We start from the raw sequence: 21,772 nt of genomic DNA on the forward strand, positions 1-21,772 counted from the left end.
GGGGGATCCCATCAACCTCCCGGCTCAGGCTACCCATCCCACCGTGGCCACGACTTTGGGGCTTCCCAGCCAGTCGGAGCTGCGTGGCCCAATGGATAGAGCCCTGCCCTCCGAGTGAGAAGGACCTGGGTTCTAATCCCAGCTCTGCCCCTCCGTGTGATCTTGGACAGGTCACTTCACTCTGCCTGAGAACCCAGATGAGTAAAGCCCTGAAGTAGGGAACTTTCAAGAATGTAAGGTTCCAGCTCTTCACTCAGTCAGTACTGAATGATTAAATCAAGCACTTGGGAAATTCACCGAAATAAAGTTGGTAGACCTGATTACTGAGCTTATGTTTTAGGTAAGGGGGGCTAAGGCAGTGAGCAGAGTAGGAGAGCATAGAGAATCAACAAGTCCAAGGGATTAAAAGAAATAACAAGTATATGGATGAGTGTTGGAGTGGAGGTGAGAGAAAGCTGCCTGCTCTCTGCCGATCTTATGTGTCGAGCTCTTACTGTGGGCAGAGCATTGTACTAAGTGCTTGGGAGAGTACACTGTAACAGAGTTGGAAGACTCATTCCCTGCCCACGAGGGGAAGCCGGGTGGTCCAGTGGCTAGAGCATGGGTCTGGGAGTCAGGAGGACCTGGGTTCGAATCCTGGCTCTGCCACTTTTCTGCTGGGTGATCTTGAGCAAATCACTTCAGTTCTCTGGGCCTCAGTTACCTCATCTGTAAAATAGGGACTAAGACCGTGAGCCCCATTTGGGACACGGACTGTGTCCAACCTGATTAACCTGGATCTACCTCAAGTGTCGGTTCAGTGCCGGCAACGTAGCGCTTAACAAATGGCATTTTTTTAAAAAGGTGCTTAGTCTGGGGGGGGGGATCACTTCTCAGGGGCTCAGTTTCCCCATCTGGAAAGCGAGGATGAAATTCCTCCCCTTCCCTCTGTAGACTGTGAGCCCCGTGTAGGACGGGGACGGCGTCTGATCTGATTATCTTGTATCTACCCCAGCGCTTAGTGTCCGGCCTGACGGACTGAACAATTACTATTATTATTATGTGGCTTTCCGGAAGGGCTTTGGAGGAGGGGGGGGGGGCCGTGCTTCGAGGGAGCTGAGGGGGGAGAGGGCGCTGCGGGGTGGGAGGCATGAGCAGTAGGCTGGAGGCGGGAAAGTCGAGCGTGGCAGATGGTGGGGTGCCGTAGCTGAGGAGGGTGTGAAGAGCGTGAGCTGGGGAGAGGCCAGAGGAGAGGGCGGTTGGGTGTGGAGGAGAGGCAGTGGGAAAGCCTCTTGGAGATTTGGTTCTGAGGAGGGGAGCGAGGCGATCCGGTTGGCATTTCGCAAAGAAGATTCCGGAAGCTACGGGGGAGCGGGGCTGTCAGGATGTGGTGAGGGCCGAACCGGGGCAGCGGCTCTGAGCGCGGAGGAGGGGTGACTGCAGGCTCCTTTGGGCAGGGAAGGAGTCTGCCAGTTCCGTTGTATTCTCCCAAGCGCTTGCCACAGTGCTCTGCGCATAATAAGCGCTCGATAAATACCATTCGTTGATCGATCGACCCCAGGCAGCGCCGCTGAGGGAGTCGGCCTGATTTAGGGACCCATTGGCTGAGATGGGAGGGTGGGGGGTGAGAGAGAGGAGTCCAAAGTGACTCCAAGGTCACGAAGGAGGAGGAAGGGCGGGACAGGCCGGGGTCGGCGACGTTGAGTTCCTCTGCTTCGCTCTGCCCATCTCTCCCCCCCTTCGATCCCCTTCTAATCCTGCCCCCCACCCCACCCCCGCCCCAACACACACACATCTCTCCTCCTCCCACCCTGCCCTCTCTCCTCTCTCCCTCCCTGCACCTGCCGGGGCCGCAAGGAGAATGCCAACGAGGCCCAAGGTTAATATTTACCACCCGGATTTATTGCAAACGAGCCGCCGTCCAACCAGACAGTGAATTAGCGTGATGGAGACCTGGTTCCCGAAATAGCCCGGAGCATCAGCTTCTCTCCTTGCTGACACGCCCGCCCGAGAGCAGAGCTGCAGCCTGCAGAAGCTTCAGTGATTTATTGCACTCGGAGGCTTGATGGATGGAGGAGTGGGGGGGGGGGGGCCGGGCTTAGGGGCAGAGCAGGGGGGTTCCGGATTTGCCTGTGAAGGGACAGTTGGCTAGCTGGAGGACGGGTGACCAGGGTGCCGACCCCCCCGCCCCCCTTCTCTGGGGCCCGGGTGGGACCCTGGTGACGCCATGCGTACCCGATCCCTGCCTCCCGTCGCTCAGGGTGGGAGCTTCTGAAACGTTTTTATTTCCCGGGCGTCGTAGATCACTCCTAGCTCTGGACTTGGCCTCGGAGGAGGTCATTTCCTCCATCCCCCTGCCGTCAAGATGGACGGCCCCTCCCTAGTGCGGGCAGAGAGTCTTTCCTGGGCCTGAAGCTTCCCCGGGAAGAACCCTTCCCAGCCTCTTTCGGGCCCCCTTGAGAGCAGCAGTCCTTCCTGGTGTTGAAACCCCACCCTTCCGCTGCAGTGTACCCTCGCTCCTCTCTGTCCCTTCAGCTGCAGAGTACCTTCACTCCCCTCCGTCTATCCACTGCAGTGTAATCTCACTCCCTACCATCCCTTCCACCGCAGTGTAGTCTCACTCTTCTCTGTCCCCTCCGCTGCAGCGTCCCCTCGCTCCCCTCTATCCCCTCCGCTGCGGCGTATCCTGACTCCCCTCAGCCCTGCCCTCACTGGAGTTGGGTTGTGGCGGTTTGTCCCGGAGGCTCCCTCCACCACTTCACTACCCCACGGGGGACCTCGGAGTCCATTTTTCAGAAAGGAAAAAATGAGGAGGTCCGGGGTCCGCTGATGACCACACCACCTGTGCTCTCTTCAGTGACCTTTAACCCTTGACTCGGACCCTGAGCTTCTGAGGGGATTCTTTCCTCCAGTTGCCGCCTTTCTCTCATACCTACTCTGCTGACAGGCTGGGTCCTGCTGCCCCTGATTAAGGGGGTTGGGTTCCTTGGTAGGGAGGCGTGGGAGTGAGGAAAAGAGGAAGGGAACACCCATCAGCCCAGATTCTTGACCCTGGCTTCGGGGGAACTCGGCGTTTTATCTGGGATCTTCTTGTGATCCACAGGGTCACGCGAGCCTGCCGTCGGACCGGTGAGATTCCAGAGAACTGGGTTTGAGTCCCAGTTCTGCCACTTGTCTGCTGTGTGACCTTGGGCAGATCACGTCATTTCTTTGTCCCTCCATCTCCCTTTCAGTAAAATGGGGATTCAATTCCTCTTCTTCCCCTTAGGGTGGGGAACGTGTCTACCGACTCTGCTGTAGTGATATACCGTACTCTCCTGAGAGCTTAGTAAACACTGAGATGAATACGATTGATCGACCGTGTCCCCCGTGGGTCAGAGACTGTGTCTTACCTGGTTGTCTCGTAGCTACCTCAGCACTTACTACAGTGGTTGTCACATAGTGAGTGTTGAATGGACGCCACCCCTGCCCACCTACTTATTCGTGGCGCTCTGTGCCCCAGAGTGAGCAGGACAGGCAGGGATGAGAGAGGGAGAATGAGGGGGTGCAGAGCAAGCCACCAGCGCTGTAATCAGTTGGTTCGCACGGATTCTGATGTCTTCATACCGAGATTTATCCTTCAGCCCCGACACCAGACCCCGTCACCATCATCAGGGATTTGTCCTTCAGCCCCGACACCGGGGCCTGTCATCATCATCAGGGTTCTTCCGGGTGTTCTGACCCTAGGCTCCCCAGAGGCGCCCAGATCAGGGCTCTGATGGCAAGGCAGGTTTGACAGTGGCTAAACAAGGACAGCTTTCTGGAACCGGGCTCCCCGTCCTCCCAACCCCTGGCTCCCAGCCCAACTGAGGCAGCTTCTGAGGAGAAGGGAGGAGCCCGGCTGGGGAGCAGTTGGGGGAGGACCGGGAAGGAGGGATGGCTCGGAATCTCCCTTTAGCCCAAGGGATCTCAGGGAACAGGTCTGGGTTCCCTGCGGGTAGACCTTTTCCTTACTCTGAGGTCTGGGAGTGGGACCTGGGACAGGGAAGGAGACGGAAGTCTAGGGATGAGGCTCGGGGCTGGGGCTCCTTTTTTATGGTATTTAAGCGCTTACTATGTGCCAGGAACTGTTCTAACCACTGGGGTAGATACAAGGTTGGGCACAGTCCATGTCCCACGTGGTCTTACCTTCTTAATCCCCATTTTACAGATGAGGTAAATGAGGCACAGAGAAGTATAATGCCTTGACCAAGGTCACATAGTAGACAAGTGGCAGAGCCAGGATTAGAACACAGGTCCTTCTGACTCCCGGGCCCGTGCTCTATCCACTAGGCTATGCTCCTTCTCCTTATAGTCCTTCCTTTCATCTCCCACCTGTTCTCTCTATATTTCCTGCCCCCTTCCTCCCCCAAACTGACCCCGTGGTGTGGACATGCTTTCTCAGACCATGCCGACTGACCCTCCCCCACATGCCTCAGTTTCCTCACATGTAAAATGGGGACTCGATCCCCGTTCTTCCTCTTAGAGTGTGAACCTCCTGTAGGACAGGGACTGTGTCTGGTCTGTCTATACTTTATCTATCCCAGGACCCAGTATAATGCTCAGCACATAGTAAGCACTTGAGAAATACCACAATTACTATCATTACTCTTCACTTCTCTGGAGAGAAACACCTCCATCGTAGCAAGCTGGTCAGTGTGGCCGAGTGCCAGGATCTACTGACCTCTTGGGAGGGGCCAAACTGCCGAGGACCTGCCGGGGCTGTCCAGCCACTCGGTCTGGGACACCCCCAACCCTGCCGACCCTTCTCCTGGATTCTACCCTGGGTCAGGCTGCCTGCACCCTAGAAGATGGTGGGGGAGGCAGGAGGGGGACCCTGAAACCCCCACAAAGTGACAGGGCTGGGGGGAGGTCCCCAGCCTCCCTTCCCACTCCAATGAGCAAGACTCATCCGCTCCCCGGCGTCCCTTGACCTCCGATGCTTCTAACTCTCTGCCCATTTTTTATGGTATTTATGTACTTACTATGTGCCAGGGACTGTACTGAGTGCTGGTGTAGGTGCAAGCTGATCAGGTTGGACACGGTCCCTGTCCCACATGGGGCCCCCAGTCTTGATCCCCATTTGACAGGTGAGGCAAATGAGGCACAGAGAAGTGTAGTGGATTCTCCAAAGTCACACAGCAAACAAGTGGTGGAGCCGGGATAGAACCCAGGTCCTCAGACGACCAGTCCTGTGCTCTTTCCACTAGGCCATGCAGCTTCCCTTGAGGCTTGGGTAACTAATGCCAGCCCCTTCCTGCCCCTCTGCCTGCCTCATGCCGGGATTTTGGGATTAGAGCATATAAAACTGCTTTGCCCGGGAAGGATTTCAGACCTGCAGTGGTTCCACACTTCTCAGTTTCAGGTGGGGGAAACGTTATGAGTCAGTTTGGGGCCACAGGCTTAGGAATCCAGGCTCGGGGGATCAGCCTGGAGCGGCCCGGCCCCAGTACCCGAGATTGACAACTGCACCACAGCAGGGGGAGAGGTCGGGAGGGGAGGGGGGTTGTGCGGAGAGGGGGGAGGCCTCCGCGTGGTCTTCCAGTGCGGGGGGTCATCTTCTGCCCGATCGACTCCATTGATCGGGGTTCCGCCGCCCAGGGTCACTGTAACTTGGAAGATTGGAGTCAAGGTTGGTGGGGGGGAGTGTGGGGGATGGGATGGGAAAGGGGCAGTTGTGATGAACTAGTTTTGCTGAGAATCGTTCTCTGTGCAGAGGCGGGCGAGCTGGAGGGATGGGGCCCGGGCTAAGGGGACAGACCAAACCCCGGAAGGGCCCTCTGTCTAAGAGGTGTCTCTCTTCTTTTTTTTATGGTATTTGTTAAGGGTTTACTTTGTACCAGGCACTGTACTAAGCACTGGGGTAGGGCTTACTGTGTGCCAGGCGCTGTACTAAGCACTGGAGTAGATACGAGCTAATCCGACTGGACACAGTCCGTATCCCACATGAGGCTCACATTCTTAATCTCCATTTTACAGAGGTAACTGAGGCACAGTGAAGTGATTTGCCCCAGGTCACACAGCAGACAAATGGAGGACCTAGAATCCAGGTCCTTCTCACTTCCATGCCCAGTCTCTATCCACAGGCCACGCTATGAGGGTCATCTGCACGCCGTGTGGTCAGAACGTTTGACCCGCCTTGGCCTCTCCACCTCCCACGGTGAGGTTTAGCTGCTGGGAATGTCCGACTTGAGTCCAGAGGCCCACTATATAGAGGACTTGTGATTTCCTTCCCTCCCCTTTTCTCCCCTCTCTCCTCCTCCTCCTCTCCCTCTCCTCTCCTAGGCTAAGTGACCCGGGTGGGGGTCATAGGCTCTAAGTGCGTGGAGGGAGAGTTGGGATACTGAGTCTGGGGAGGATGGTTTGGGGAGAGCTGTTTGGGGGTCAGTCCTAACTTGGGGTGGAGGGGAAGCCGCAACCTGTAGCCACTAAGGAAGACTTCCTGGAGGAGAAGGGTAGGGAAGAGAGGCCATCCCTCTCCCCAGATGCCCCCTCCCCCACCCTCCTCATAAGGGAATAAGTCCCCTTTCTAGCCTCCCAGAACACAGAACCTGTCGGTTCTGTGTCGGACTCCCTTCCGTCTCAACCCTTGCACGAGCCCCACTCCCCAAGCATTGCTGGACTTATCCTGAAAATGGGTTGTTTCCCTTACCCGTGACCTAGGTTACCGTCTGCCTCCCTGCTAGACCGTAAGCCCCTCGAGGGCGGAGTTTAGCCTCCCAACTCTACGGAACTCTCCCAGGAGGTTAGTACGGTCCTCTGTCCAATGTAGGTGTTCAATAAATCCTCTCGATTGCTTTGCAGCGAGTTACTACAATGAAGTTAATAAAAGCTAGATTTTAAGATGCTCGAGGGCAGGTATCAGGACCTTTAACATCACTGCACTTTCCCCAGACGCTCAGTACGGTGCCCTGCACGGAGTAAACATTCAATAAGTACTACCGACATCAGGAAGAGTGTCCCAAGGGGAAGCAGAGTGAGATTTAGGAATAGGCGTGAGCTGGAGGGACAATAGTGAAAGTAGTCTTCATCCCAGAAGGGCTCTTTTAAGGAGAAACAGTTCCTGTCCCATCCTTCCATCTGCCGAGGCAGAGGGATGGCCGCATTGACCCCGGAAGGGCCCTGCCAGCCTCAGAGCTGGCCCTCCGGTGAGCCGCCGGCCCGCCGGCTGTAACACCGAGATCATCGGCCTCGTGCAGGTCGAGAGTGACATTTACCGCCGCCCTTGGGCCGTCGCCTTAATCTCTCTCCTCTCCCCGGGGCCGGCGATTCGAAAGGTCAGAACTCATCTGCTTGTCTGAAACATTTTCATCAGGAAACGGGGGCCTCTGAAGCGGGAAATCACCGCTGCTTCTGGCTCGTCTGCAAAAACAGCTGCGGGACCCCACCCGCCCCTTCTCCCCTCACCTCCTGCACCCCTCCGAGTTGGCAGAGACGGCGCTGGGTGGGTGGTCTGACCCGGGGACCCTCAAGCGGCTCTTGACAGCCCCCCCCACCCCACCGGAGCGAGCGGCCTTTGCTGTGACAACCTGCTTCAGGCCGTGCTGGAGACCTCGGATGGAGATGGGAGGCCCTCTGAGGAGCTCAGCACAGTCCTGGGTTTCAGAGGTGGATTCGTCCTTTGTGGTGAGAGTGGAGCCAGAACCAAAGGGCGGGGGTGGGCCAACTTGCGGTTGGTCGAGTGTCTGGCCGATTGGTCAGTGTCCTCGCCCTGCCTGGAGAGCTGGGTTTAAGGGGTCTAGACTTGAGGGGGAATCACCACAGGACCCTCTGCCTCCCATCAGCCCCTGAGCCCTAAAAGCCCTTGACTCCTGCAGCCCCAGGATCGGTCAGTTGGGCAGGGGGCGTGGGCAGCTCAGGAAAGAGATTCTCCTATCCGGGGCTCAGTTTGGCCAGCTTGGGCCTGGCACTGTCTGGCCAATAATAGCCATTTTTTTTCCCTGCCCTCTTCCTAACCTCCTGCTGCCCCAACCACTCAGTGGGGGAGGAGGGAAGGGGAGACTTTAAACCCCAAACCTGGGATGACTCCTTCACAGTGGAGCTCTTTTCCAAGGCTGAGACCTGACGGCAACTCATTACCGAATCCTCAGGGCAGGGTGTTACGTGCTGTTCCTTCTGAGACTGGAGCCAGCAATCCTCACGAGGTCAAGACCTGCTGGAGCCCATCTTGTCCAGTCCCCTGCCTCCAGACAGCATGACTCCTTGCTCAGACAGATGAGGTGTTTTAAGTGGTAAGAGATCACCGTGGACACCCACAGTAGCCTTCACCTTTGATGTCAAAGAGTTCTTGATCTCTTAAGAAGCAGTGTGGCCTAGTGGATAGAGCATGGGCCTGGGAGCCAGAGAGACTTAGGTTCTCATCCCAGCTCTTACTCATCTGCTGTGTGATCTTGGGGAAGTCACTTCACTGGGCCTCAGTGATGTCATCTGTGAAATGGGGATTAAGACTGTGAGGCCCACGTGGGACAGGGCCCGTGTCCAACCTGATTAGTTTGTATCTAGCCCAGCACTTAATACAGGGCTTGGCACAGAGTAATTGCTTAACACATTATTTATATAGATGTCTCCCCCTCTAGACTGTGAGCGCTCTTTGGGCAGGAATGTGTCTCTCGTTTTATCGTATTCTCCCAAGTGCTTAGTACAGTGCTTTCCACACAGTAAGGGCTTGATAAATATGATTGAACAGTCTCTTAAAATCTAACCTGAATCCATCCTGCTGCGGTTTAAGATGATTCCTCCTAGACCTGCCTGCCGTCGAGACACACAACGAACAACACCCTTCCCCACCATCCTCCGTGGAATAACTTCACTCGGAGACGGAGGAGGGGCAGGATTGAGGAGGGTGCGGATAGCAGTGGGTGAAAAGGAGCCAGGGTGGTGGAGGAGGAGGAGGAGGAGGGGGAAGGGATGGGAGGCTGGCAGCTGGACAGCGTTCTGAGTGAGGGCCAGAAAGGCTTGGTTCCCAAAGATTGCTACAGAAGCAGGAAGAGAAGCCAGCTGCTGTGAGTTATGGGGCTTTATCCACCCCAGTGCATGGAAGGGTCTGTTTCTACAGATAACTCTCCATGTATGTGTGTGGACATTTAGGCATTTGAATGAGGGTGTGATTATTCATGTGTCTGTTAATTGTTTGCAAGTATTCATACCTGACTAATCGGCTGCGCTCCCCCCTCCCGAGACAGATGAGAGAGGACCTTGCTGTTGGCTTTAAAGCCCTCCCACAGCTCGCCCCCTCCTTTTTTACCTCAGCGATTTCCTAAATCAACCCAGCCGGTGTGGTTCACTCCTCCATCACCAGCCTACTCACCATTCCTCAATCTCGTCTATTTAGCCACCAATCCCTTGCCCACCTCCTGCCTCTGGCCGAGAACTCCCTCCCCCTTCATATCCGACGCATCACCACTCTCCCCTTTTTCAAACCCCTTCTGAAATCGCAACTCCTCCAGTTTCTCCCCTAAATCCTCCTTTCCACGGCTCCCTCTCCCTTCTGTGTCGTGTATGTACTTCGGTCTGTACGCTTTGACCCCTTGACATCCACCCCGCCTTCAGTCCCGCTGCACTTATTTACAGACCTATAATTTACATTCATTCAATCGTATGTAGTGAGCACTTATTGTGTGGAAAACACTGGACTAAGCGCTTGGGAGAGTACAGTATCATTAATGTCTATCTCCCCATCTAGCCTGAAAGGTCCCGGTGGGTGGGGAACGTGTCGACCAATGCTGTTGGTACTTTCCCAAGTGCTCAGTACAGTGCTTTGCACACAGCGAGCTCTCACTAAATACCACTGAACGATATCCGTAATTTATTTTAACGTCTGTCTCCCGTTCTAGACCGAAGCTTCTGGTGGGTAGGGAATGAAACTACCCCCTCTGTTGTACGGCACCCACCGAAGCGTTCAGTTTAGTGCTCGGCACTCGGTAAATACCACCGAATGATATCCATAATTTATTTTAATGTCTGTCTCCTGCTCTAGATTGTAAGCTCCTGAGGGGTAGGGAATGTGTCTACCACTTCTGTTTTAAGGCACCTTCCCAAGCGTTCAGTACAGTGCTCGGCACTCGGTAAATACCACCGAATGATAGCCATAATTTATTTCCATGTCTGTCTCCTGCTCTAGATTGCAAGCTCCTGAGGGGTAGGGCATGTGTCTCTGTTGTATTGCACCCTCCCAAGCATTTAATACAGCGCTCTGCACTCGAGAAACGCTCCACAAATACTCCCGATCGATCGATCGATTAGGGGATGGGTAGGAAGGTGGTTGCGTGTTGTGGGACCGATTCTGGTGCTCCTTGGCCGTCTTCCCCTCCCTGGTCTTCCTCTGTACGTTCCTCCAGCCTGCCCCTCTGGGTTTTACAAGTTCTCCCCGCGTTGGCCTCTCTGCTCCCCCTGCCCGGAGCACAGCTTCACCCCGACCAACGCCTCCACCCTCTGCACCTGCCAGGAGGGCTACACCCGCTCAGCTGTGGACCCCCCAACGGCCGCCTGCACCCGTGAGTCCCGGGGTCAGGGTGGGAAGAGGTCGGGGGAGGGGCCCAAAGGCCGGGAACTCCCCCCTCTAGCCCCCATCCCCCCCCCCCCGCCCAGTGGAAGGAGTATGGGCTTGGGAGTCAGAGGTCGTGGGTTCTAATCCCGTCTCCGCCACTGTCAGCCGTGTGACTCTGGGCCAATCACTTCACTTCTCCGTGCCTCAGTTGCCTCGTCTATGAAATGGGGATGAAGTCTGTGAGCCCCGGGGGGACAGCCCGAGGACCTCGTATCCACCCCTGCGGTTAGAACGGTGCTCGGCACAGAGTAAGCGCTTTAACGACTAAAACGATAATAACGTCGGTATCTGTTAAGCGCTTACTCTGTGCCGAGCACCGTTCTAAGCGCTGGGGTAGGTACAGGGTCACCGCCACGTGAGGCTCACGATCTCGATGCCCATTTTACAGATGAGGTAACCGAGGCACGGGGAAGTTAAAAGTGACTTGCCCCCCAGTCGCGCAGCTGGCAAATGGCAGGGCCGGCAATCGAACCCGTGACCTCTGACTCCCAAGTTTATTCATTCATTCATTCATTCATTCATTCATTCAATCGTATCTACGGAGCGCTTACCGCGTGCCGAGCACTGGACTGAGCGTGTGGAAAGTACAGTTCGGCCACAGAGAGAAGCGACCCCTCCCCAGCGACGGGCTCGCGGTCTAGACGAGGGGAGACGGGCGTCAATAGCGTCGATAGAAATAGATGAAATGCTAGACGTTCTTCTTATCTCCGCAGGACCCCCCTCTGCCCCCCGGGACCTGAGCTACCGGCTGAAGCAGACGTCGCTGCTGCTGCACTGGAGCCCCCCGGCCGACTCGGGGGGTCGCTCGGACGTGACCTACACCCTGCTGTGCCGCCGCTGCCCGCGGGGGTCGGGCCCGGGGTCAGGGGGCGGGGGAGGCCGCTGTGAGCCCTGCGGGCCCGGGGTGGGCTTCGTGCCGCAGCAGACGGGGCTGGTGGAGCAGACGGCCACCCTGCTCAACCTGCTGCCCAGGACCACCTACACCGTCCGCGTGGCCGCCCTCAACGGCGTCTCCGGGCCCCGGGCCGCGGACCAGCGCTACGCGGAGGTCACCGTGTCCACGGGGCTGGCCGGTAAGGGACACACCCCGCACACTCCGCTCATCCGGGACCAGGCCAGCCCTCCCCATTCTCTACCTCCGGCCCCTCTCCCCATCCTCCGGCCCCTCTCTCCATTCCGTCCGGCCCTCTCCCATCCTCCGGCCCTCTCCCATCCTCCGGGCCCCTCTCCCCACCCTCCGGCCCCTCTCCACATCCTCCGGCCCCTCTCCCCATCACTCCGGCCCCTCTGCCCCATACCTCCGGGCCCTCTCTCCAATCCTCCGGCCCTCTCCCCATCCTCCGGCCCCTCTCCCCATCCTCCGGCCCTCTCCCCATCACTCCGGCCCACTCTCTCCATCCTCCGGCCTCTCTCCCATCTCCGGCCCTCTCCCATCCTCCGGGCCCGCTCTCTCCCATCCTCGGCCCTCCCCATCCTCCGGCCTCTCTCCATCCTCCGGCCCCTCTCTCCCACCTCACGGCCCTTCTCCATCCTCCGGCCCTCTCCATCCTCGCCCCTCTCCACCAATCCTCCGGCCCCTTCCCCACCTCCCCACCTCCCACACTCGCCCCTCCCTGCCGTCGAGTCCCTTATCTCCCCCAACACAGGCGGCTCCCAACCAGCCATTTGCATGAAAATCCCTTCACTCTCCGAGGGGAACGGAGACAGCGCTCTCTCCTCGGCCCCACTCTGCCCCCTCCCTCCCTTCTCTGCCCCCTCCCTCCCTTCTCTGCCCCCTCCCTCCCTTCTCTGCCCCCTCCCTCCCTTCTCTGCCCTCTCCCTCCCTTCTCTGCCCCCCTCCCCCCTTCCTCTCCCCATCCCTTCCTCTGCCCCTCCCTCTCTCCTCTCCCCTCCTCCCCTCGTCTGCCTCCCCCTGCCTCCTTTCCCCCCCATCCTCTGCCCCCTCCTTTTCTCTCTCCCTCCCTCCCTCCCTCCTCTCCCCTCCCTTCCTCTGCCCTCTCGCCAAGGACCCCAGCTCCTCCTGGGCCGTGGTCCTGCAGGCCGGGGCCGCCGCCGCCTGTCCCCTCGAAACGGCTTTCGTCACAGCCAGCCCAGGTTCTCCGGGGATGAGGGGGGTCGCTGACCCCAGATTTCCGGAAAGGTCCCGGCCCCGGGGGGCGCCCGGTTATTAGGAGAAGTGGGGGCCGAGGCGCTGCCTCTCTTTCAAATGTCAGAGGCCCCGGCTGGGCTCCCCCTGGGCTCCCCGGAGATGGGGCGGGGTGGGAGTCAGTCTCGTTTCCTTTCATTCGGTCATTCAATCGTACGTATTGAGCCCCGGGTGCGAAACACTCTACTAAACGCTTGGGAGTGTACACCGTAGCAGTAAACAGACCCGTTCCCTGCCCCCAACGGGAAGGGACCCTGGGGTGGGCGTCGACCGGCGGGAGATCGGGGGGGGGGGTGGGCCAGGGAACCCGGGCCACATAGGCCCCGCCCCGCCACCGGATTGTGCCCATTCTGTCCCTGACTGGCCCCCCTGCGCCTCTCCCGCAGCCCCCACCCCGGAGCCCGAGATTCGGCCAGACAGGATCGAGCAGACGAGGATCTCGTTGTCCTGGCAGGAGCCGACGCCCGCCGGCCACAACGCCACCGAGTACGAGGTCAACTTCTACGAGAAGGTGGGGTCCCTGTCCCCCGAACCCGCCCTCTCGGGAACCAATGCCAGGCCCCTTCCCTGTCTCCTCCTGACGTCCTGGGGGACGGGGTGGAGGGGGAGGGGTCTTAGCTCTCCCCGGTCCGGGTGGGACGTTCGGGCTGCTTCCGGGCTGGGGGGCGGAGGGGCCGAAACGAGGGTCGCCGGTTCTGCCGGGGGCGGACACGAGGGTCCGGCAGCTGCCCCAGGGCCGCCCGCCCATCAGGCTCATGGTCGGCGGGTGTCCCGCCTGCCCCTCTCTAGGCCCCGAGGGGCCGGAGCCCCTTCGACGGTGAGGACGGCCACTCCAGCCGTGACGGTCACCCAACTGAAGCCGGGGACGCCTGTACATCTTCCAGGTCGCTCCCCGCTCGCCCGGGGGCCCGGGGACTTCAGCCCCAGCATCGAGGTGGAGACCCTGGGCGAAGGTGAGGGCCTCCCTGCTTGCCCCGGCCAACCGGGGCTCCAGGGAAGGACCGGGGGGTGGGGGCCGTCTCTCCCGCCGCCTGCAGCTCCCCGGCCCCTTCCCTCCTCCCCGCAGCTAACGTTCCTCCAGTCCCTCCTCCCCTGCGGACCCCTGCCCCTGCCAGGTGGAAGAGGGGCGGTAGGGAGGAGGCGCCAGGGCAAGCAGGTATGCTGGGCGAGGAGGTGGCTAGTGGCAGGTCCTGACCAGTGAGCCCCACCCTTGCCCCGATGACCAGGAAGCGCTCGGATTTCCCCCTTTTCCTCATCTGCCCTGACTTGCTTCCCCCCCCCCCCCCCCCGGCTCCCCAGGACTTCTGTATATCTCTGAAACTCCATTTACTTCTACCGATGTCTGTTTCTTCGAATTGATGTCTGCCTCCCTCCCTCTAGACCGTGAGCTCGTGGTGGGCGGGATGGTCTCTCTCCATTGCACTTTTACTCATCCAGTCGTATTTATTGAGCTCCTACCGGGTGCGGAGCACTGTACCGAGCGCTCGGAAACTACAACTCGTCAACAGATGATAGAGACGATCCCTACCCAACAACGGGCTCACAGGCTAGAAGTCTTCTTTCCCGAACGCTCAGTCCAGGGCTCCGCACAGTAAATAGGATTGAACGAATGCGGCTTGAGCCGCAAGCCCGGCCAGAGAGCTCGCCGTCTGCAGCCGGCCGGCTCCGGGCGAGGTCCAGCCGGCTTGTGGGAGAGTCGGCTCGATCGTTCCTGGCTGAAGGGCCGGGCAGACAGATGTCCACCCCCGCCCGCTCCTCCGCCCGCCCCCTCCTCCCCCCTCTCTGGGAGCTCCGCGTCCCACAAATTGGGGTTAACGGGCCTTTAAATTGCCTTCACTTACCATCCAGACGACGTTGGCAGAACGAGTTGAGTCTAATAAAAGTCTTCCACGGACGTGTCGCTGTCTCGGGCCTCTCTGGGCCGGAGGGGGGTGAGCGGCGAGAGGCGGAAAGCCATCGGCAGGTTGGGGCTCGCCCACCCCCCCGCCGCCCCCCGGCGTGATGGCCCTGCCGAGCTCCGGCTCCTGTGGTGGAGCCGGCCGAACGACTCCCCGGACACGGTCCAGCTGCCGCCTCCAGACGGGAGGAAAAGGCAGATGACCGGCACGAGGAGGGGGGAGCCCCACTGGGGCTGCTGGAACTACTTAGGTTGCGTTTTTCCGGGAAACTTGGCGGAAAGGACGGGGGGGGGGGGGGACGCGAGGGTAAGGGGTTGCCGGGGGAGGGGCCCAGGACCCCCGCGAAAGCGCGAATCGGGGAACTTTCTCTTGGCTTGGACTGAGGGTTTCAGGGGCTACGATCTAGGGACTAAGGAGGGGGGGGGGGTCCCCTCACCCTGCACTGGCTTCTCTCACTGGCCTCAGCCCGCCCCCCCCCCCCCATCCTTCACATCCCCCTCACCCCCTAGCTGGAGGCAGCCGCGGCAGCTTGGAGGGAGGGGATGGGGAGTGGCCGCTTCCCACTCCCCCGGAGAAACGGGCATCCCACACCCCTCCGAGGCCGTGGCAGTGTGGCCCCGGACAGCCCATCTGGAGACTCCTCTGATGACCGTCCTGTCTCCTTCTCTCCCCGCTAGCGGCCATGATGTCCAGTGAGCAGAATCCTATCGTGGTCATCGTGGCCGTGGCTATTGCTGTCCTGATCGTGCTGGTCTCCGTGGTGATTGGGGTAATGGTCTGGAGAAGGTGAGCCACATCCCCCAAACCCCCCCACTGACGCCCCTCCGCCCCCTCAGCCTCCCATCTCTCCTACCGGGTCTCCTTTCCCCCCTGGGGACCTGCTTATACCCAGCCCTTCTGAGAGCTTCTGATTGGAGCCTCACTGACACCTCTTCAGGCGATGGGTAGTCAGAGTGGCAACTGCCTTTGTTTTGCCCACTGCACACAGATACACAGATCGAGACACACATACGTGTCCTGTTGAGTACATGCCTAAAGACACGTACGCATGGCTTGCAGCACACACGTACGTTCGAGCGCGGCCTTCCGCATTCACATACATGCACACGCACAGACCCTTCCCTCCCAAGTACCGTAGCTGCCGCAGTCAGAGAGCTCCTGGCCCAACTCTCCGGCAAGAAGGGGATTTAGGCTCTTAACTTGCTAAACGTCGGAGGGAATTGGCGCAGATGAAATAGATCTCCTGGCAGGAGCGGCGCTGCTCAGAATGCGACTGGAGCTGTCTCCCCTCTCCTGGCTCCATTGCTGCTGCAGCCCCCCAGTTGGCCCCCTCTGGGAGCACTGGGAATAGGGTCTGGGCCTGGAAGGGGCTTCCTGGAGGGACCCATCCCTGGAGGGAGAAGACCCAGGGCAGAGGGGGATGGTGACAGGGAGACTGGAGGCTCTAGAAAGTCAGTACAAGAGTTTTCCATGATCTCCTGTTGTCCCTGTGTAGGGCAGGGACTGTCTGATCTGATTAACTTGTATCTTCCCCAGTGCTTAGAACAGTGCTCGACACATAGTAAGCGCTCAGATACCACAATTATGATCCTTTTTGCCTTCCCCCCCCCCCCCTCCTTCAGCCAGTGAGAATAGAAGCAAAAGGTTAAAGATCGATGTAGTCTCTAGCCTAGTCACTCCCAGAGCTTGAAGCTCATAAGAGTAATTGTGGATTTGTTCAGCGCTAGGGTAGATATAAGATAATCAGGTGGGCCGCGCAGTCTTTCCCACACGGGGCTTACGGTCTGAGGGAGGGAGACCAGGGTATTTAAATCCCTATTTTACAGATGAGGAGACTGAGAAGCTGTGACTTGTCCAGCAGGCAAGAGTTGGAGCTGGAATTAGAACCCAGGAATCCTGTCTCACAGGACTGTGGTCTTTCCACTAGACTGCTCCGCTTCCCTCTGAGCTGGGAGCTGGGACCCTCAGAGGCAGAAGAGACAGGAGGGGAGGCAGGGTGGAAGATGCGCTGGCTGTCAGTGAGCGTCCAAAACAAATAATGGCGCTAAAGCCAGAGGGTCTGCGACCCGGACCAAGCTTGGCAGGCTGATAGATGGCCAGACGCCTGTCTCTACCACTGCGGAGCAAGGGAGAGAGGAAACGGACAGATATGTGGGGAAAGAGGGGATGGATGGGTGGGCGACTCCCTCCCAAGCCCCAGAAACCTCCAGGACAAGAAGATCAAACCCCGCGCTTCCCAGACATTTTCACCCCGGGACAGAATCAGCGCGGTTCCTCTGCTGTCTGTGTCTTGGGGCACAGTGGGTTTTCAAGGTTTATTCTATGGGCCTTCGTGTGTGTGTCGGGGGGCGGAGTGGGGGGGGGGAATCCGGCCGCGCCGGGGGGAGGGAGCCGAGGAAGGAGAGGGACTCAGACAGCTGGAGTCCGAGCTGCCCGGGGAAATCTCTGATGCAGATAATTGTGCGCGCATCAAAACCGGGCCCTCCGCCTGCCTCCCCCACCCGGCACGACCGCCGGAGAGAGAGGAGAGGCCGGGGAGGCGTCTTTATTAATCTAACAGATGTTTCAGCTTAATGGCCTGTAATTGTGAACTTTCAGAAATCAGAGAGAGATTAAACCGAACCCGGAACGGGTAGGATCCTTTCCAGCGCGAAACCCTTGGAAAAATAATTAAAAGTGGGGGAGAGAGTCAGACTGACAGGCTCGGAGGCAGAGACAGAGAACGAGGAGGAGAGAGAGAGGGAAAAGAGGAATACAGCTTGTTAAGGCAGGAGCTCTGTCTCGGGTCCCAGATATATCGGATTGTGCTAAAAACTCTGAGTTCAATCCTTCTTCCCTTCCCGGGGGTCTGTGGGCAAGGTGAAGGGGGCTTGGCCTGATGGTGTGCTCCTCTCTCTTGATGAGGGTTGTGGCGGCAGGAAGGTCTGGACATTGGGCCTAACTCAGTGGGGGATCAATAATTATTATTACCAATAATAATGTTGGTATTTGTTAAGCGCTTACTAGGTGCAGAGCACTGTTCTAAGAGCTGGGGTAGATACGGGGTCATCGGGTTGTCCCCCATGAGGCTCACAGTCTTAATCCCCATTTTACAGATGAGGGAACTGAGGCCCGGAGAAGTGAAGTGACTCGCCCACAGTCACGCAGCTGACAAGGGGGCAGAGCCGGGATTCGAACCCATGACCTCTGACTCCCAAGCCCGGGCTCCTTCCACTGAGCCCACCCACAGGGGAGAGGTGGACCCAGAAATCCTGGTCTTCCTAGGGGGACCTGGCACCGGGGCGGTGGGGGAGGAGAGCGAAGAAGGGGCCCTTCCTCCTTGAGGCTAAGGCGTGAGGGCGGGTGGGGTGGTCCGTAGGGCCTCCGGGAAGGGTCTGTGTTGGGGCGGGGGGAGGAAGGGGGCAGGACTAACGGGGTCCGGGCCCGAGTCGGAGCTGACCACCGCTTTCTTCCACCCCAGGCAATGTGGCTACAGCAAGGCCAGCCAGGACGGGGACGAAGAACTGTATTTCCACTGTGAGTTGCAGCCGGCGGGGACCCTGGGCCGCCCCCTCCTCCCCTTCCCCACCCCTCACCCCTGGAGACGGGCCGGAGCGCCAACCCCTCCTTTCCTTCCTCCCCTTTCATGCCAAACGCCCCTCTTGGGGGGCAGTGCCTCCCCAGGAAGGATTCCTAGACCCCTCTTCCGCCGGGTGGGCCTAGTCACATGGTGCCGCTAGCCCTCCCACACTTGGCTTGGGCTTCCTGATGAGGACACTGGGCTGGCAGAGATTTGTCTTGAGGCTTTTCCACGGCTGGTTTTGCTCCCCCGGAGCGCGGTGGATTCCCCCTTCCAACCCTCCACCCCGCATCGTGTGAGGTGGGGCCGAGGAAGCGGTCGGCGCTTGGCACATAGTAAGCGCTTAACGAATACCGTCGTTACTATTCGAGGCCGCTCTCTCCCGGAGTTCCGAAGCAGTTCTGGCTGGGTGGCTGGGGGAGGAAATCCAGAGCCCCCCCCCCGGAGTTGGGGGGGGGGGAGGGACCAGGCTCAGCCTAAGAGGAGGTGGAGGAGGAAATGGGGGCGAGGGGCTGGGGAAATACAGCCTGGGAAGCTAGAGGGTACTGGACAGGAGTCTCTCTTCGGGTTCTGGAGCTGAGGGGGGGAGGGGAGGGGGTCAAACAGCCCACCCCAGGGCCCCCTTCCCCTCCCCCAAGTCTGATCCAGGCTCGGCCTGCCACCATCAGGGATATGTCCTTTAATAATAATATTTGTATTTGTTAAACGCTTACTATGTGTCAAGAACCGTGCTACGCTGGGGGTAGATGCAAGGTAGTCAGGTTGTCCCACGTAGGTTTAGTTTTCATCACCATTTTCCAGGTGAGGTAACTGAGGCACAGAGAAGTCAAGTGACTTACCCAAAGTCACACAGCCGACCCGTGGCAGAGGCGGGACTAGAACCCATGACCTCTGACTTCCAAGCCCTTTCTCTTTCCACTAAGCCACGCTGCTGGTCACGCTGCTGCCCTTTAGACTGTAAGTTCATTATGGACAGGAAACGTATCCGCTAATTCTATCGTACTGTACTCTCCCGAGCGCTCACTATAGTGCTCTGCGCGTAGTCAGCGCTCAGTAAATGCTATTGTTTGATTTTTCGGGGGGCCCAGGGGTCGCTCACCCGGCGTGTCTCCCCCCTCCCACCTCCCCGCAGTTAAGATCCCGACCCGGCGCACCTACGTCGACCCCGAAAGCTGCGAGGACCCCCTTCAGGCCGTGCACCTGTTCGCCAAGGAACTGGACAATTCGAGCATCAAAATCGAGAGGGTCATCGGGACAGGCAAGCACCTCCTTCCCCACTCATTCATTCAGTCGTATTTATTGAGCGCTCACCGTGTGCGGAGCACTGTACTAAGCGCTTGGAGAGTACAGTTCGGCCACAGATAGGGACAATCTCTTACCCAGCAACGGGCTCGCGGTCTAGAAGCCGGGGGAGACAGATATCAAAACAAAACGAGTAGACGGGCATCAGTAGCATCAGAAGAGATAAAGAGAATTATAGATAGATACACATCATTAATAAAATAAAGAGAATAATAAATATGTGCAAATATACACAAGCGCTTTGGGGTGGGTGATGGGGAGGAGGAGCAGAGGAAAAGGGGGGCTCACTCCCACTCGCCTTGGGCCTGCGACCCGGTCCGATCCACCCACCCCCGGCTCCACGAGCCAGTCAAGACGGGGGGGCCCGTTGAGAAGCCCCCGCGTGGGTACCCCAGAGTCGTGGTGCGGGGGACAGGTGTGCGGGGTGGGGAGGGGGAAGCTCCTCAGCTCTTCGGGGTCCTTGGTTGGTGGTTTCCATGGAAACGCTTGCTCTTCCTCTCGAACGGCCGACTCCTCCTGGAAAGGGAGCCGACCCCAACCAGCCTCTCTCGAGCCCAGACCCCAGGGTCTCTGCCCCCACGAGGGGAGGGGGGACCCCGACCCCAGCCTCATCCTCTCCTTAAGGTTTTCCCTGATCCCGCGGGAGCTCCTGGGCTGGATCTCCCCGAGCGGGGAGCCTGCCCTCTCTGAGCCTCCTCTCCCTTTGGTGGGGGTGAGAAATCGATGCGTTGCAACTCTTTGGGGATGCTTGACCTCCCCTGCCCCCCGGCCCTGGGCAAAAGCTTTGTCCCAGTCCAGGTTTGTGGGGAGGGGGATGCCCAGAACGTCACTTTGAGGGGAAATGGGGGGCGGGGTCAGAGGTCAGAGAGCAAGGATTGGGCCTGTGGCTCTTCTCTGCCATCTCGGGGAGGAACGTCCAAGGAGGAGGGGGAGGTGGCAGGTTCCCTGGGGTGGAGAGGGGGGCTTCGGACCCTGGTCCAGCCTCCCTCGGGACCCCGTGTTCCCGCAGGAGAGTTCGGCCAGCTCTGCCGGGGCTGCCTGAGGCTGCCCAGCAAGCGGGAGCTCCCCGTGGCCGTCCAGACCCTGCGGGCCAGCTGTTCGGACAAGCAGAAGCGCGACTTCCTGGCGGAGGCCAGCGTCCTGGGCCAGTTTGACCACTCCAACATCGTCCGTCTGGAAGGAGTCATCACCCGAGGCAGGACGTCCCCCCCGAGGCCCAGACCCCTCTCTTCCCCTTTCCCCCTTTCCCCGGGGGCTTCGTTGGGATTCCCTTCCTCCCCCACCTCCCCAGCCGGCAGCTGCTTCCCTTCCCTCGCCCACTCACCCTCTCGGGAGAGGGGATGCCCGTCTCGCCGCGCCGACGATCATAATTTATTATCATTATGGCAAGTACTATGCTCCACACACTGTTCTAAGCGCTGGGGTAGATACAAGGTAAGCAGGTTGCCCCACGTGGGGCTCACAGTCTTAATCCATATTTTACAGATGAGGTAACCGAGGCACAGAGAAGTTAAGCGGCTTGCCCAAGGTCACACAGTAGACAAGTGGCGGAGTCGGGATTAGGACCCACATCCTCTGACTCCCAAGCCCGAGCTCTTTCCACTAAGCCGCGCTAGCTAATTAGGCAGATGGAGAGGCGGCCTTGGCCCTGAGCCCACCCCGGGTGGGGGGATTTGGGGGAGTCGCAGAGGTCGGCCTGTCTGCCGGGCGGGAGATAGAGGATGGAGGAGGCAGGAGAGCCAGGCGGGGTTCAGGGCTACCTGGCTCCCCCCCAGGGAACGGGCCACCCCGACACCGGAGGGGCTCAAACCCAGCAGGGTTTGGGATGCGAGGTCGGGGAAATTCGTTCCTTCGTTCCCAAGGTCGATCTGGCTCCCTGACCATCTCTGAGCTTCCAAATGGCTCGGGATCTTTAGAACGTAAGCCCAGAACGTAAGCCGTACCCGAGAAGCGGTGAGGCTACCTGAGAAGCAACGTGGCTTAGTGGAAAGAGCACGGGCTTGGGAGGCAGAGGCCGTGGGTTCTAATTCTGGCTCTGCCACTTGTCTGCTGTGTGACTTTAGGCAAGCCACTTAACTTCTCTGTGCCTCAGTTACCTCATCTGTAAAAGGGGGATTAAGACTGTGAGCCTCATGTGGCACCACCTGATTACCCCAGTGCTTAGAAAGTGCTCGGCACGTAGCAAGTGCTTAACCAATACCATTATTATTTTCATTATTCTTTCGGTAAGCTTCTTGAGGGCAGGGAGCATGTTTTCCAACTCTGTTATATTGTTTTATATAGAAGCAGCATAGTATAGTGGATAGAGCACGGGCCTTGGAGTC

The 21,772-nt window shown here is 58.8% G+C and overlaps 1 protein-coding gene across 1 annotated transcript in view; it reads left to right on the forward strand.

Annotated features, from left to right (window-relative positions):
• The window catches only part of EPHA10 (EPH receptor A10), a 39,414-nt gene that overhangs the window by 8,829 nt on the left and 8,813 nt on the right, over window positions 1-21,772 (forward strand). The window contains exons 4-11 of the mRNA XM_029080280.1: window positions 10,335-10,490; window positions 11,257-11,616; window positions 13,076-13,205; window positions 13,479-13,642; window positions 15,265-15,373; window positions 18,048-18,103; window positions 19,279-19,404; window positions 20,458-20,643. Of these exons, the coding sequence (XP_028936113.1) occupies window positions 10,335-10,490; window positions 11,257-11,616; window positions 13,076-13,205; window positions 13,479-13,642; window positions 15,265-15,373; window positions 18,048-18,103; window positions 19,279-19,404; window positions 20,458-20,643 (1,287 nt within the window). The remainder of the gene's footprint in view (window positions 1-10,334; window positions 10,491-11,256; window positions 11,617-13,075; window positions 13,206-13,478; window positions 13,643-15,264; window positions 15,374-18,047; window positions 18,104-19,278; window positions 19,405-20,457; window positions 20,644-21,772) is intronic.

This window comes from Ornithorhynchus anatinus, chromosome 16, assembly GCF_004115215.2.
Source record: "Ornithorhynchus anatinus isolate Pmale09 chromosome 16, mOrnAna1.pri.v4, whole genome shotgun sequence".
Lineage (NCBI taxonomy): Eukaryota > Metazoa > Chordata > Mammalia > Monotremata > Ornithorhynchidae > Ornithorhynchus > Ornithorhynchus anatinus.